At 44.9% G+C, this 16,179-nt stretch overlaps 1 protein-coding gene across 9 annotated transcripts in view; it reads right to left on the bottom strand.

The window, feature by feature from the left end:
* Positions 1–312: 312 nt before the first annotated feature.
* Positions 313–16,179, bottom strand: part of USP6NL (USP6 N-terminal like) — a 135,166-nt gene continuing 119,299 nt past the window's right edge. For 7 of the 9 annotated variants that reach the window (XM_028745434.2, XM_028745432.2, XM_028745437.2 and 4 more), the window contains one exon: positions 313–6,124. In XM_028745434.2, the coding sequence (XP_028601267.2) occupies positions 4,704–6,124 (1,421 nt within the window). In that variant the 3' untranslated portion in view covers positions 313–4,703. Of the gene's footprint in view, positions 6,125–10,958; positions 11,112–11,624; positions 11,676–14,217; positions 14,261–16,179 lie in introns of those variants that run through there. The other 2 variants (XM_077935323.1, XM_077935322.1) reach the window with 2 other exon arrangements.

Here is a 16,179-nt window from a genome sequence, read left to right as displayed (position 1 = left end):
AATTAATTGGACACAGCTCCAACGATTGTTTCCAACCAGTCTTCCTCAGCCCTCTTACTGGCTATGATGGCTCAGGACGATGGGAGTTGTAGTTCAAAACACCAGGAGAGACCCAAGTTGGGGAAGGATGATATACCGGTAGATAAGGGTCCAAGAGAGAATTTCAGGGTAATAATTCTTCTATCTATCTATCTATCTATCTATCTATCTATCTATCTATCTATCTGGTATCCGATGATTTTCTGATTCAGATTTGCTTTGATGAACTACCAGAAATACTCTTTTGAGTCAGGCACACAAGACATAGAATCATAGGCTTAATCATTATTTTTAACAGGTTAAAAATACAGGTCACAAGAAAATAGGAAAACAGAGTTTTAAAAAAAAACTGTCGAAGATGACATAAGAAAAATAGCATGTATATATTTTATATATAAAAATCTACAGTATTTACTAGTCTCAATACATATTTTAGGAGCAGCTTTCTCTCCGCTGCTTAGCATCCAGTAAATTGTACAGCTCGCTTTTTTATTATATTTATTATTAATCACAAAGCCATGGTTTAAAACTCTGAGATTATTACACAGCCACATTATTATATACATACATTTCTACGCGGCAGTTAAGTAAATTGGAACCACAAAGTACTGTTTGTCAGTTTAAAGCCTTCTTCTCCCCCTTCCTCAACGCAGTACTAAGTAGCTACTTCGCTGCGTTCTGCAGGGTTATTTTATTTTATTAAAAGTCATTTGCCAAGTTAATTAAAAATTACATCAGATTCAGTATATACACACACAAAATGTCCATCACGTTGGCTAAATGTTGCTTTCCCCCCTCCTTTTCTTTTTAAAGACTTCGGTACCGTCAACACATTAGCAGCGCCAACCTGCAGCGAGCATAGGCACAATAGCACATTGCTGGGGGGGGGGGGGAGAAGCTTGAGCAACTCATGACCCACCAGCCCAATAAATATACATGGGGACCCAGACAGGGCACAATAATCCTCCTGGGTTTCTTTTGCGGCCCGCCTGGGCCTGCAGAATTAGAGAGGCTGATAATCGCCTGGGCAGGCTGTGTTTAGCCTTATGGGTCACAAGTTGTACAAACCCAATTTAGAAAAAAAGTGGGGAGGGAATAATAACACACTTGTACTTCTAAGTCAGGCTTCCTCAGCCTCGGCTCTCCAGATGTTTTTGGCCTACAACTCCCATGATCCCTAGCTAGCAGGACCAGTGGTCAGGGATGATGGGGATTGTAGTTCTCAAAACATCTGGAGGGCCGAGGTTGAGGAAGCCTGGTCTAAGTCTTCGCCATCAGTGCAGCCAGATAAACCTTCGTGGGGAAAACCTCGTGGATAAAGAAAGAGAGGACCTAATCTTTTGAAACCTGGAGACGACCCGTGTTTTGTTTGTTTTCAACCAGAACAGAATACTCTAAAATACTTCCATCCAACATTTTAGCCAGATGTGGGGAGAATCGGAAGCCAGGGAGTTTGGTTCCAGAGCTTGGGTCAAACTGTATGACAGCCATACAGGGGAAGGGAGGGGAATGGCAAAAAGGAGACATGTGTGCACATCTTTCAACCACTGAGGGATCAGTGGCGCTGGAGGCATTTGCTGGATCGGCTTTGGGTCTCTTCCAGGTTCATCATTGCTCTTGTGTCTGTGGGCAGTAGTGAAGCATGCAGTCAACCCCATGGTTTAGTGTGTGAGAGGACAGAGCCTCCAGAGTGCAGACATAGCTGAATAGGTCAGCTCAAAAATGGGATTTGGCCAGGGGTGATTGGACTCCGGCTCCCATGAGCCTCAGCCCAGCTGTCCACAACATCTGGAGGACCCTAGGCTCTGGATTAGGCCATGGGCACTGGCCCCCTTGCTTCAACTTATGACCAAAACAGACGGGGCAGATCTGTGATCAGAAATACCAATTAAAAAACAAAACATCTCAGCATAGCCTAAGGACACACGTGTGAATTGAATCAGAACAGCCACGCTGAGGAGGGTGTGTATGGTACTTCCCACCGCCACTGTTATCCTAATCAAAACCGCAATTAGCTCTGCTTGGGAAAAAGGACAGGCTTAGCATAGGTTCAGATCTCTGGTTATCTCAAGGTGTGAGCATGTGAAGCACTGGGACAGTAGCGGCTTCACATGCACTGCTGCCCATTCCTGGACATTTGAGCCGAGCAGGACAGCTGCTGCTCAGACAGGACTGACTCCATGTGCACTTCACCCAAATCAGTGGGATACAGTCCCCCAGAGATATTCTGCCGGCCTGCTCTCTTCCAGCCACCCCGCAAGATTTTTCCCCCGCTATCAAAGCAAAATGGGAGTGGAGGGAGAAAGCAACATACATACCCACCCACCCACCCAAGGTTGCAGGCCCTGATTGCAAAGCATTTTGCTACAACGAATTTGCTGGCTTCCGATTAACAACGAGGGAGCACTTCGGCATTAGACTTTATACCTACAATCATCTCTTAAGGGCCTAATGGTACAGCAGCGCTAGCCCAATCAAGGGCATAAAAGTCTATTGCTCTCAAGAAAAACAAGACGCTCAAGCACATTGTGGGAACTGACAAGGAAGCAAAGGAGCGAGGGGGTGCCAGAAGCACAGGAATACAAATTGAGGTGGGGTGGGGGGGAACAGCTCAAACGTTTCCGAGACCATCACAAAAAACCCTGCTGGGATATGAACCGGCCACCTTTGGTGCCGATGTTCCCAAATCATAACTGCGCATTTCTGTCTTTACAGAAGTAAAGGGCAAGCTATGATTTGAACATGGAAGGGTAGTGTTTCGAAGTGCACCTGAGACGGGCTCTGAAACTGGCCTGCGCAGCTCGCAGTCAAATTCAACCCTCCAAAGGCTCAAGGAGCCCATTGTTTACATCAACTTGCTGGGACAGCAAGAACACGGTGCAATGTGGGCGTTGATGTGGGTGAAAGGAGAAGGAAGGAGAAAGCAAGTGCCTGGTAGGCTACAATCTACAGCCCGTATGCTGCCTTGACTTTGGTGGATCACCAGTTATGGAGGTATATATATTTTTTGCAGCCCACCAGAAACACCCTCTGGTTAAGCCACAGTGAAAATTAATAGGCATTCCTGGCAGACTGTGCCTGTGGTACACTCAAAAGAACACTGGATGTGATGGGCAGCCCCGGTGCCAGACACAAAAGGCAACATCAATGGTGTACGCAACAAAGAGCGATAAAAGCATCTTGGTTTCTCAAGTTGGTTCTGAAAAGACAAAACTCTTATTATTACAGGAATAGCCGATGCTTTTCAAGGGATCAAAACCTCTTTGTCGGGGCTGAAGGGAAATGCCATCTCTAGGAAAGAGTGGCGCTTAAAAGATGCCTTTTAATCTTTCCGTTAAACACTGTTCACGTTGCACTTTTGTGTATTTACAGAAAGCCCTGAAATGCAGCCACCATGGTCAAAAGCAACTCGCTTAATGAACCCATTAAACAAAAGTTGCTTTCTGGCTGCATTTCAGGTAGCCCTCTGTGGGTGTACAGAACATTAGTGCGACGCAGGAGAAGGATACCACATCGCAGCATGCTCACTCCCACCTGCAGCTGACATGCTGGCTTTCGTGCTTGCATCAGGTTGCACACACACAGTGCCTGGCCCACGTGGACCCGAAGCACGTGCTCTGCGAGCCATCAGATTTGAAGGGGACAGATCCTAGGGTTTGGACCAACATACATTGGACTCCATGTGCAAACATGAAATCCAGCACTCAGAAGACAGGCAAGAGTGGCGTGGACCAGCACAAACCCATCATTTGCCAAGCATATGTTCCAAATATCTGTGCAGGCCTTCTATAGTCACTGACACTCATGGTATATTAGCAGTTCTGTGTGCGAATGATGCAAGTATTGTATTTGATTGCACCTCTGCCCTCCCCTCCATCAAAACACACATTTGAGATTTAAAAATGAAGACCTAATGCACTGCAGAACTGCCTTTGGATATGCAAATGTGGGTGGCGGGCTCAAATACCATCAACATCCTAGACACATGCTACAATTCACAGACAGTCCTGATAGAATAAGCACCATTTATTGGCTGTATCAGAATGCCTTTGCTTTGGGTGTCAAACCTTCTCCTTTCTATGTGAGCCATAGGCAGTAGCATCTCTGCTCTGGATAACCCAGAATGCTCACTCCTGGGTTACTGAGACAATGTACAGAAGAACGTCAAGAAATCCCCATCCCAAGTGAATGGGGTGGTTTATAAATTAAGTTAACCAAAGAAAAAAGAAAAAGAAATAAAATGTACTTTGTGGATGCAGTCCATGAATACACACGCCTCCATTTTAGACTCTGTAATTCTGTTGCCACACGTGAACACACAATCAATTGTAGTGTCAGGTCAAAAAGCAGCTTACTGAAGTTTTAGGCAACAAGGTCATTTGCTCAATTAGCTACACGAACGTAACAAACAACCACCATAGTCGTCACGCTGAACATACAAACCTATTGCTATGTTTATGAGAATCCAACCTTTCCGTCTGTTTTCAATGCTCACTTTCAGCTTTCGTCAACATTTAACAGAGCTGTGAAATAGTGTCAGTTTGCATATGCCTTTATCTGAATTGTCCTGTATGAAGATCATGAATCTTGGATGACCACCAACCCCAGACGTGCAACCATTGCATGCTCCTCCCCTGGCCTTTCAGGTGAGCACGTGTCGTTTCTCAAAGCAGGACTGATTCATGCATGGACAACCCGTCAGTCTGGTGTCTGTAGTGGTGTGCAGGGCTTGGGGAACTAGGATACTGGTAGTGTGGCAAGCCGAGCTCTTCAGAGGGTGGGGAAGTCCTGTATCTTATAGGGCTATCCACTGAAATGGTGGAGAGATTATGTTCTTTAACAGGTGTCGATTGAAAAGGCGGGTATCTCCTCAAGTTAGCCAAGTGGCTTCGGCTACCATCTTGGCTCCAGGACTGCGTGTAAGAATCAGGCCACTTTCGACTGTCTGGCAAATAATCTGCTGGGGGGATTACAAATCTGGTGACATTGGGTGACTTAGGTTTGCTTGCATAAGTTTCAACTGGGAGGACTTCGATTCGACTAGAAGGAGTGACGACCACATGTTGGTGGTTGACAGCGTAATTTCTATGTGGTCTATCAGTAAACATCTCTGTTGGAAGTTCAGGGATGTAGGGCCGGCTGGGAGAGCCGGTTCGATTCCCGTAATTATACTGTGTGGCTACGAAGCTGGAATGAACCATGTTGGTAACATGCTTTGGGGAATTTCCATGGTAAACAGGTGGGTTACTGTAAGACGGTGGTGGCGGCTTGAAGTTATGTCCAATATCTGCCCCATCAGACTGGGAAGAGAATCTGGGGGCTCTTGGTTGTGAGCTGAAGGCATAACTGTTGGATATTTTTGGTGGACTAGATGTTTTCTCTGTCGACTTCCTTGAACCGAGGGAGTAAGCTGTGTTCCTCGGACTTTGCAGGATTGCCCTTTCTAGCACCTCTTCCACAGAATTGTCGTTCTCTGGGTCACCACCAGGCACATTGTCATACTGCGATGCATTCGACTCTCGCTTACCCTCATCGACATCCAAAGCCCTGATCTTTTGCTTCACGTTGAATGCCTGTCCCTCAGGCCCAGGACTCGGTGGCATTCCCGAACTGGCATGGTTTGCAGATCGAATCTTGATCTCCATGGTCAGCTTTGCAGTCTTTTCGATGATTTTGACATCCGAAGGCTTAATCCACCTGGGCACAAATTCCTTTCCTGTATTTAAAGTAGCGTTGGAATTTTGGTTAGCAGATGCATTATAATTTTGCTTGGAGTCAGACTCTGGCTGAACTTCAGGTTTTTTCCTGGGGCTCTCCAAGTCATGCTTTAGCAACCCACTCCGCACATTAGCCGTCACAGGCTTTTGCTGTCTCCTTTCCAGCGAATCCTTTCTCCTCCGGTGGCCTGGCGAGCTTTCCTGGCCTCTCTCTATAGATGCTCTGCGTCCTCCCCTCTGGCTAGCCCGGCCATTGCTTGCTGCACTAGTGCCGCTCTGCCCATTGACCAGATGAGTAAGATTAAGCATGGCAGGCTGAGATTCGGGCGGAACTTTCCCCAACTTCTTTGGAAGTTCGTCATCTTTACCTATAAGAATAGACACCAAAATAAGCATTACATATATAAACTAAACTCTTGCCATGGATCCCTCCCTGTGGCAAAGGAAGTTAATTGGTTCCCTGCCTCCACCCGCTCTTCTCCCAAAGAACACATGTCAATGTATGAATTACATAAAGCAACAAGAACTGAGGGTTCACAGCTGAAATCAAGTCTTAAGAGGATGGTGATTGTAGCAGATTTAGTCTTCTGTCCTATACACGAACTCTCTAACAGTAATAGGAACTGCCACTGGTCATCCAGTTTGATACCAAAAGCATGCAAGATATTGAGGCATGCAAGAACTGTCTTACTAACACAAATCAAATTTGGAAACTAATTTTCTGACCTCGAATGGTCTTGACTATAAAGGCACAATAGTCTAAGCTGTGCTTTTCCTGCAACTGCAGCAGTTCACGGTCTTAATTTTAGATGACAACACAGCCTTCCTTCTGAGTCTAAGGTTATTAGGACTTTGGGGGGGAACTCTCCACCTCATGTGAGTCTTGCATATGTGTACAAAGCAGAGAGAAACTCAATGAACTGAGTTGTACCACAGTTACTCAAAAATGTCACCTCCCTTTCTGACTTAAACCTCTGTTCTCTCTGCTTTCTGAAGAGGAGGGTGGATTTAGAACCTTGCAACCGGGAAGACGCCACGTTCCAAATAAATGTGCCCTCCATACATTTGGTACTTTCTTCCTGCAACATGAGAAGGGGCATGTGCACATGCACCAGTCGTTCAAGTTAGAGCAGGGCTGGGAAACCCATTTTGGCCTTCGCCAGAATGGCCAGTAGTGCACTGCTAAAAACACATAGAAGGGCTATCGAGTCCAACTCCCTGCACTTCCTCATTTTTTATATATTGGTTCAATGCATAGGGTTTTGTTCTGTATTTTAAGAAAAAAAACTTTTGAAATGTACGTAGGCTGATTAATAAGGCGGCTTTATTCTTTTTAATTTAGTACACTTAAGGTCTCTTAATTACCACTAAGCTTTCAAGAAACCCCAGTGAGAATACTATAGACATTTTTATTGAATTATTTGTTGCTTTGAAGATTACTCTCTGTAATCTCTCTCTCACACACACACAAGTCAGAGGGAGAGGGAGTGTGTTCGCCCCCGGTATGAGTGGCTTAAAACTGTTTAGATGTTGTAGGCTAACACCTGAAGATCTGAAAGGTGTGGGGGATGATATGACAATGACCCTAAACTGCCACACTAGTTCTCCAGTCGAGAGCCTGGGGTTACAAATGAAGAATTAGCAGGGGGACTAACGGGGGGGAAGCATTCCAAGGTTGCAACTGTTGATTGCCAAGACCAAAGTCATGCACAAGCAGGGCTTGTGGGTTTCTATCAGATGTGGAAAATAATTGGAAGGAAAGCACATCGGCAACAAAAGCAAAAAGAGAGGAGAAGGGATGAATAGAGCCACAGCTTTAGATCCCAGTCACGTGGCCTCGGCATAAGGCAGATGAACTCTCACTCCAGGCTCAATGTCAAAAAAGAGCCATGAAACAACACAAAGTATACAGCTTGCTTAGATCTCCCAACATCATTCAGGCCCCTGACTTTTAAGCTGGCCGTATAATCGACAAGGATCTATGGACCGAAACACAAAGTGCGGCCATCTTGTCACTAAAGCCCTGTTTCTCCCCCATGCAAAGTGGCACCTGGAGAGGGCAGGGTGGAAGTGGAAAGGGGGTGCTCAGCCCTTTGCCCCCGCCATGAGAAGAAGAACCTGCTCATTCAGGCCAATGCCCAATCTAGCCCAGGATTTTCTTCCCACGGTGGCCAACCAGATGCCTGTGGGATGCCTGCAAGCTGGGCATGAATGCAATAGCACTCTGCCCACCTACGACTGCCAGCAAATGGAGGCATAATGAATAGACAGTGGAGGGAGAAGGTGGCCATCATTACCGGTAGCATCTAATAGCCCGGCCTTCCATGAACTTGTCTTTTAAAGCCATCCAAGCTGATGGGTCGTCACTGCCTACTGAAGTGGCAAGTTACCGTATTTTTTGCTCTATAAGACTCACTTTTTCCCTCCTAAAAAGTAAAGGGAAATGTGTGTGCGCCTTATGGAGTGAATGCAGGCTGCACAGCTATCCCAGAAGCCAGAAAAGCAAGAGGGATCGCTGCTTTCGCTGCGCAGCAATCCCTCTTGTTGTTCTGACTTCTGAGATTCAGAATATTTTTTTTCTTGTTTTCCTCCTCCAAAAACTAGGTGCGTCTTATGGTCTGGTGCGTCTTATAGAGCGAAAAATACGGTATATTGTTTAACTATGAGCTGTGTGAGAAAGTACTTTTTTAAAAATCTGCCCTGAATCTGCAGCTTTTCTCTTATCTACTTTCTCCATGCTATGCATAGTTTTGTAACCACCGATCGTGTCAACTCTTACTTGCCTTTTCTGCAACCAAGAAGTCCCAGATGCTACAACCTTTCCTCATAGTAAGTCATTTCCCACTACAATTATCTGCCCCAGATGCTTTTCTATTGCTGCTGAAGCGGCAAGCCTGTTTATACTCTGCAAGCACAGGTCTGACACACAGCTTGGAGAAAACTCCAGGAGGAAAGTGGCTGGTGAGGAAAGGTTAAGCATCCATTCCCTCACCTGCCACTATGCATCAGATGCTCAGCTTCTAATGCGATTTTATTTTTCTGGATGTCCATTGTTGTAGAATCATAGAATGGTAGAGTTTGAAGGGACCCTAAGGGTAATCTTGTCCAACCCCCAGCAATGCAAGAATCACCCTGAAAGATGGCCACTCAACTTCTGTTTAAAAACCTCCTATGAAGGAGAATCTGCCACCTTCTGAGGGAGTTCATTCCACTGCAAAGCAGCAATAACCCCCAGAAAGGTCTTCTATAGTCGGACTTCCCTTTCTTGTAGTTTGAATCCATTAGCTCAGATCCTATCCTCTGGAGCAGCAGAAAGTAAGCTTGCTCCATCATCCACGGTGACAGCCCTTCGGATATTTGAAGATGGCTATCATATCACCACAGCCTTCTCTGGGCCAAACATTCCCAACTCCCGCAACCGTTCCTCATAAGGCTTTGTTTCCAGACCCTTAATCATACTGGTCACCCTCCTCTGCACACATTTCAGCTTCTCAATATCCTTCTTAAACTGTGGTGCCCAGGACTGGACATAGTATTCCAGGTGGGGTCTGAACAAGCCAGAAGAGAGTGATTTTCCTTTAATCAGGACAGTATATTTCTGTTGATGCAGCCTAGAATTGCATTAGCTTTTTTGTTGCTGCATCACACTGCTGATTCACATTAAAGTTTGTGGCCTACTAAAACCTAGATCTTTTTCACTTGTACTACTGGCAAGCTAGTATATATTTGTGCATCTGGTTATTCCTACCCTAAGTGTAGAATCTGACCTTTGTCCCTTTTGAAATTCATTTTGGTAGTTTTGTTGCTGACAGGGTCTTGGGTTAGGTGAACCTTAAATTAAGAACTGGCCTGAAAGTTGAACTCCACTCTCATCTCAGGTGCTTCTCGTCGGGGTACTGTGCATGTGTTCTGCCTGCTTAATGCTTGGAATGGTCCCCTTGAAATCAGCAGTTTCCTTCCATGAAAATATGGTTATGATTATGGTGTGAGGCTGTGCTCACATTATGTGTTTTGTGCCGTACCAGGTGGCCAATTTGCTATCCTATCATTATGGCAGGGTTCATTTAAACACAAAGAGATCTATGCTCATAACGTCTCTCTTTTCTTGCTTTAAGGCGATGAAACCTGGAGAAGCCAGACCTGAAGTGCAGCATGCAGGAAGCACTCTTCTGTTGAACTGGAAAAAGGCAGACCATCAGTCCTTAAACCAGTCCAATCTAGAAGCTTCACAACATCTTCCAAGCAGAGTGATTGATGTTGTACATACCTATACATACCTTCTGTGTTCAAGGAAGACCCCAAAAACTACCAGACAGAACCCATGGTTATTCCTAAGCTCAACCCCATGGGGTTCTCAAGTTTACTCCTAGAATCATTGATCCATTGCACACAGAACATGCAGTCGGCATATGAATCCGAGAGAAAGGAAAACACAAGCAAATCTAACAGTCCAAGTAAGTAGCCAGGAGAATTTGCATAAGACAAACAGGGCTTATAAAGCACCAAATTGGAATTGTGTTGGGGGCAGAGGAGATGTTTTCCAGTTTAGGAAAGCTGGCCAGGTCCCTTCTAGCAACCACGTTGCACCCCACTGCCACCCTTGCTCACAGCAACCCAATTTCATGTATAGGAGATGTCAGGAAGAACTCAACTCCAACGACCAGTTGCCCTAGGACTGCAGAAGCAAAGCAAAGTACAGAGGAACAAGGGCTGCTGGGGAGCTTTTGGCATTGTTTTAATAATGTGTTGTACGCTGCCTAGAAGATGGGAGTATACACATTTTTAAAAATACATAAATAAACTTGAAATGGTTCACCACCTTCACTGCCAACACATCTTTATTGTTGGGTATATGTTAGGCAAAAGGGACGCAGGTGGCGCTGTGGGTTAAACCACAGAGCCTAGGGCTTGCCGATCAGAAGGTCAGCGGTTCAAATCCCCGCAACAGGGTGAGCTCCCGTTGCTTGGTCCCCACTCCTGCTAATCTAGCAGTTTGAAAGCACATCAAAAGTGCAAGTAGATAAATAGGTACCGCTCCGGTGGGAAGGTAAACGGCGTTTCCGTGCGCTGCTCTGGTTCGCCAGAAGTGGCTTAGTCATGCTGGCCACATGACCTGGAAGCTGTACGCCGGCTCCCTCAGCCAATAAAGCAAGATGAGTGCCGCAACCCCAGAGTCGTCCACAACTGGACCTAACGGTCAGGGGCCCCTTTACCTTTATCTATATGTTAGGCACATGGCACAGAAGAATGAAATGATACATTTCTCACTTTGGAAAACTTCTCTAGCCTTCCCCAACCAGCTGATGTCCAATGGTTGTTGGGATTCCAACTCCCACCAGCCCCTGCCAGCCTGGACTATGGTCAGAGATGATAGAGAGTTGTAGTCAAACAGCAATTAGAAGACACTAGGTTAGATAAAATGTGATCTAGCCACTTGGAAGCTATTCTTCATGATAGGCAACCAGACAATTGGGTTTCTAAAACCCTGTTTTATAATAAGTTGTTAGCCACGCTTGCTACAATCCAAAAGTCCTGCATGCACACACAGAACACTTCCACATATGGGCTCATTCGCTGCAATGACAATGGGTGAAACAAACCTGCATGCATATATATGGAACAGCTACCACTACTCTGAGAGAGGAGGTAAAATGCAGGTGAAATACCAGGATTATTATATTGTTGTTAAAAAGAACAGAGACTTACTGAATATAAAACAAGCCCATTATTCCAGGCACATGAAACAAAACAGTTTTACAAGCCCATCAATCAATCAATCAATCAATCAATCAATCAATCAAATAAAAGCAACCTTTGCTCAAACCACAAAGAACAAGAACGCTATGAACCAGGCAGAGGCAAAAGTACCAGGAGACACTTGGGGGATAGTAGCGAACAGGAAGGCCACGATATCGGGTGCTGGCAAGAAAGAGGAAAGGCAAGTTCATTATCATCATCGTAAAAACCTCCCTCAGAAAAGCAACAGAACCTAAACTGAGCTGCATGCGGAGTCAGCCAAAGCAAGCAAGTCATAAAGAAGTGCCTGGAACCATCACTCCCAAGGGGCTGGGAGAAGAGAGCCAAGACAAAGGATGTAATTGTCTCAAAGTGTAACACAGAACACCGAATCATGGCCTTGTTTGCCTCACCAATGGCAATATCTTTAAAGAATCTTTTAAGTACCCATAGAAGGGCACAGAACGAGATGCTCTGGCACCCCACAACTGCAAGCTGCTCTTCTCCAGGTGATTATTACTTGCAGAGCTGCCCTTTTCCATATTCATAGTCACAGAGCAAAGTTTAAAAAAGGCTAGGTGTCCTGCAATCCACTTCATTGCAGAATCAGAGGGAGCCTCATAGGCCCACTTGATCCAACCACCTGCTTGATGCAGGCAGTCTAAGGTTAGCACATCCTCAATAAGCTCCTCAATAAGGAGGAGGTACTCTGCTCTCCCCGGTAAGAGACTCCATTGCGAAGAAGCTTGACAATGTCTAATTGTACTGTCAAGAGGTTTCTCCTAATGTTACTCATAGCACACAATCACCCAGTTTGGACAGTGCTGGCCTAGGTATTGGCAAACCTAACAGATGAATAGGATTATTTCTTTCCTTCGTTCTCTTAAATAAAGCAAATCTGTGATGTTTCTACAGAGTCTCCTTATGTCTGAATGGCAGAGTTGATGCTCTTCCCAAACCCACTGACACTTCTTGAAGAAAAACAGTATTGAAGGAATACAGGATGAAGGAAGTACCCTTGGTTGGGGTTATGATCCAGCCAGTTAGGACTTCCCAGTTCTACTGACTTCAACAGCAGAGATGTAAGTACATGCCCAACTCTCCCCTAGAGAGTAATAGGATACTAAGTGCTTAACTTTGGTTGGATCAGACCTGCTGAACTTCAGCTAGTTATTCTTCCAGCTTCTAGTCTTACAATTTTAGCAAGACAATTTATAAAGGTTTGTGGCAATAGGATTCCTACATATTCTCTAAGCCTGCCTTTTACGCTCACGGCTACATATCAAATAATTTACAAAAGAAAACCTGTTAGTCTTTCAGCACGCCAAAGATTTCGTTTTTAAAAAGCCTTCCAATACATGGGTTTAAAGAAATGCTTTTTCAGTTCCTAGCACTGGCATTCTAGGATACTTCTACTGTGAGTTTTGTCATTCAGAAGGAAAAAAACAGGTGTCCCTTTAAAAAGCGGGGGAATATCTGGTTCTGCTATTCAAGTCATCTTGTTTTTAAAAGCTGGTATGGTGAAAGTACATGCTGACAAGGATTAAAGGAAACAAGGGAGCAGAGAGATTTGGAAAAAAAAAAGCAATGCTACTGGCTTACTCTTGATCTTTGTCACCACCCAGTGGAAATTAATCACAACTGCAAAACCTTCCAGGTTAATTGTCCCAAGATGCATTAACAGCCAATTACACTGAACTGAATGCCACACAGAGTCTGAGTAACCTGTTTCAGACCCCCATTTCAGCTCCAGAGAGTGCATGTCTTGAGAGTCCTCACAGAGCTTAAAGGGGAGGCAATCGTAGGGAAACATGTTACAAGATTGATGGGTTTGTGGTCTTCCAAATCAGTAGCTTATTTGCTACTGAGATGCCAGGGACTGAATTGGGAACCCCCTGCATCCAAAGAGGAAGCTCTAACCACTGAGTTATGGTTCTTCCCCATCATGACATTTGACATTTTCCCACTGCACAACGGTGATATGGAAGGGGAAGCACAAAAACATAGAACATTGTGGCACGATAACAAAGCAAGATCTAGCAGGTTTGTGGGGCAAAGGAGCAAAACCAGGTGTGCAGCTGAAGATATTTTTCAGAAGCAACTATGTGTTCAGGGTGACATTTAGATCTGTCCTTCACCACAGTTCCCTTTCTCATTTCTGGATCATCATGATAAATAAAGGGACATGCCAATCCCAACAATTTTCAGAACACTGAAGAATTGGCTCAACACAATTTAGTTCTGCACTGAAGTTTGGGGTGCTAATTGTATAAACTCGCTTTGGAAACTCTTACCTAGATTAAGAGAAAGACAATTAAAAGCAGGGGAGAAAAATTAACAAGTTGCTTGTTCCTGGGCTACTGAAATAAAAGCCCCAGGCAAACGCATCGCGGTCCTCTGATGCAGACAACAATTTCAAGCCGTGCTAGATTTTACCAAGTCTAAGTGGATATTCAGAAGAGGCACAAGCAGAGTTAGTGGCACCGCTTATATCCATAAGGACGTGAAGAGAGAAATTCAATGGCTCAAACTATACAGTTCAAATCACACAGAGACAGGCAAAGTGCCGGGGGGAAAGCAAGATTCCATGGCAACCTCTAACTTCATCACATTTAGATGCACTCGAGAAATCAGTAGGAATAAAAAAACATCAACAACATGGAAAAGTATCGGGAGAGTTAGTTGGTTAATGAAGTGGAGTGCAAAGGAAAAATAAAACAGATACGTGTGAGTCCTCCAAACGTATAAATGAAAAATTCCATATTCATCTGGAAAAGGAAAAACAAATACAAAAAAGTGACATTACAGAAGCTGTAGAAGAGAAAGTACGCTGCACTGATGCTTTTACAATATTGTTCCTTTATTATTTTTTACAGATGCCAGAAAGGGAAAAACCAATAAGACATTAGCTAAAATAGAAGTCTGAACTGAGAAGAAGCTGATAAAGTTAGGAGCCAAACTCTTAAATTCTTGTGAAGAATGAAAAGCAATGTGGTCTACTGAAGGAGAGAGGCAAAAGGAGAATGCAAAACAGAAAGTTTAAGGAGAAATGAACAGTCTTTTATTTAGGAACATGGGAAGCTGCTGCATACTGAGTCAAGCCATTGCGTCCCTCTAGCTCAGTAGTGTCCACCCTGACTGGCAACAGCTCTCCGGGATGTCAGACAGAGGACATTCCCAGTCAAGCCTAGAGATGCTGGGGATTGAACCTACATGCAAAGCAGATGCTCTATGAGTGAGCCACAACCCTTATTTATGCCCTATCAATTATATTCCCTGAGATAAAGATCCAACATCCAGGCAGCTCAGCTACAGTGGTAAGGCAACAGGGAACTTTCCTCATTCACACAAGGAATTCCCCCGCCCATGTTGCTCCCTTCCTTCTAGGTCTTCTGCTACTTGGGAAGATCTATTTTGTTCTAAACATGGAGTTCATGTTAGTTTTTGCTCCATACATCTATATAATTTTAACATTTAACAATGTTAAATATACAATTTCAGCAACAACATGCTTGTTGTGTTTTAGCATTGAGCTGTGAACTAAATAAGATATAAGAACATTCGGAGAGCCGAAGTCCTGTCTGGTCCTGCATCCTATTCCCGCAGTGGCCAACCAGATGCCTGTGGGACGTCAACAAGCAGGACATGAGAGCAATGGTCCTCTGCTTCAGCTGTTCCTCACTGACATGTTGCCCGGAGGCACTGGGCTGCCTCTGATCTTGGAAATGGCAAAGTCCTCGTGACTAGTAGCCACTGACAGCCTTCACTTCCACAGACTTGTCCCGTCCTCTTTTAAATCCATCTGAATTGGTGACCAACGGCAAATGCCGTGGTAGTGGTTTCTGCAGTTTAAACCACATACTGTCTGCTCTGTGCAAAGTGAGGATGTGCAACGCTCCCTCTGCCCTCCACTCGCCCACAGAAAGTGGCTGGGCTGGCCAGCTGCCCACAAAAGGCAGGAAGGGTCTCCAGGAAGTGGGGGTGGTGGTGGAATCAGTTAGTCCTATAACTCCCTAGTTCCCAGTCCTTTGCTCATGTGCGTGCATTAAGTAAATTGTCTGCCAGAGAGGTTAGCAGCATCACTTAGCAGCAAGCACATATGACTTTCTGGTGGAAAGGATACCTGGCAACACACAATCCCCACTTCCTCCAAGTTCTCACTTGCCCTGCAGTTTGCAGAGTGGCGATGGTGGAGGAGCTGGTGGCTGATAGGTATTCGTAAGCAAACAAAGCCCCTATTTGTTGACCCTGTCTAGAGGGAGACAAATATCCCAAGTAGGCATTCTGAAAGAAGGCTGCACACTTAACTCCCCTTCTTAATGGAAAGGCAATGGGCACACAATCTTTCCCCAACCCAGTAGCCTCCAGATATTCTGGACTACAATTCCCATCAGCCCCACTGGCTCAGACTGATGGGAGTTGTAATGCAGAATATCTGGAGGTAACCAGACTTGGGAAGGCTGGTGCACATGGAGGCACAACAGACCCTTTGTTCACACCAACAAGTTAGGATTGCCAGTCATCTTTCAGAGTCAAACTGGATTAATGGCGACATGGCCAGTTAACGAAATAATATCTCTGCAGTACCATTCATGGCTTCTACTTTTTGAAGGAGATGGTGCCTACTTGTGTAACGGGCAACATTTTTTTTTGTTCAGAAGCTCTTAATGCACGTTAAGTTCTAAGG

This window comes from Podarcis muralis, chromosome 10 (assembly GCF_964188315.1).
Source record: "Podarcis muralis chromosome 10, rPodMur119.hap1.1, whole genome shotgun sequence".
Lineage (NCBI taxonomy): Eukaryota > Metazoa > Chordata > Lepidosauria > Squamata > Lacertidae > Podarcis > Podarcis muralis.
Note: the sequence above shows the minus strand (reverse complement) of the source record. Positions and strands in the feature narration are given on the sequence as shown.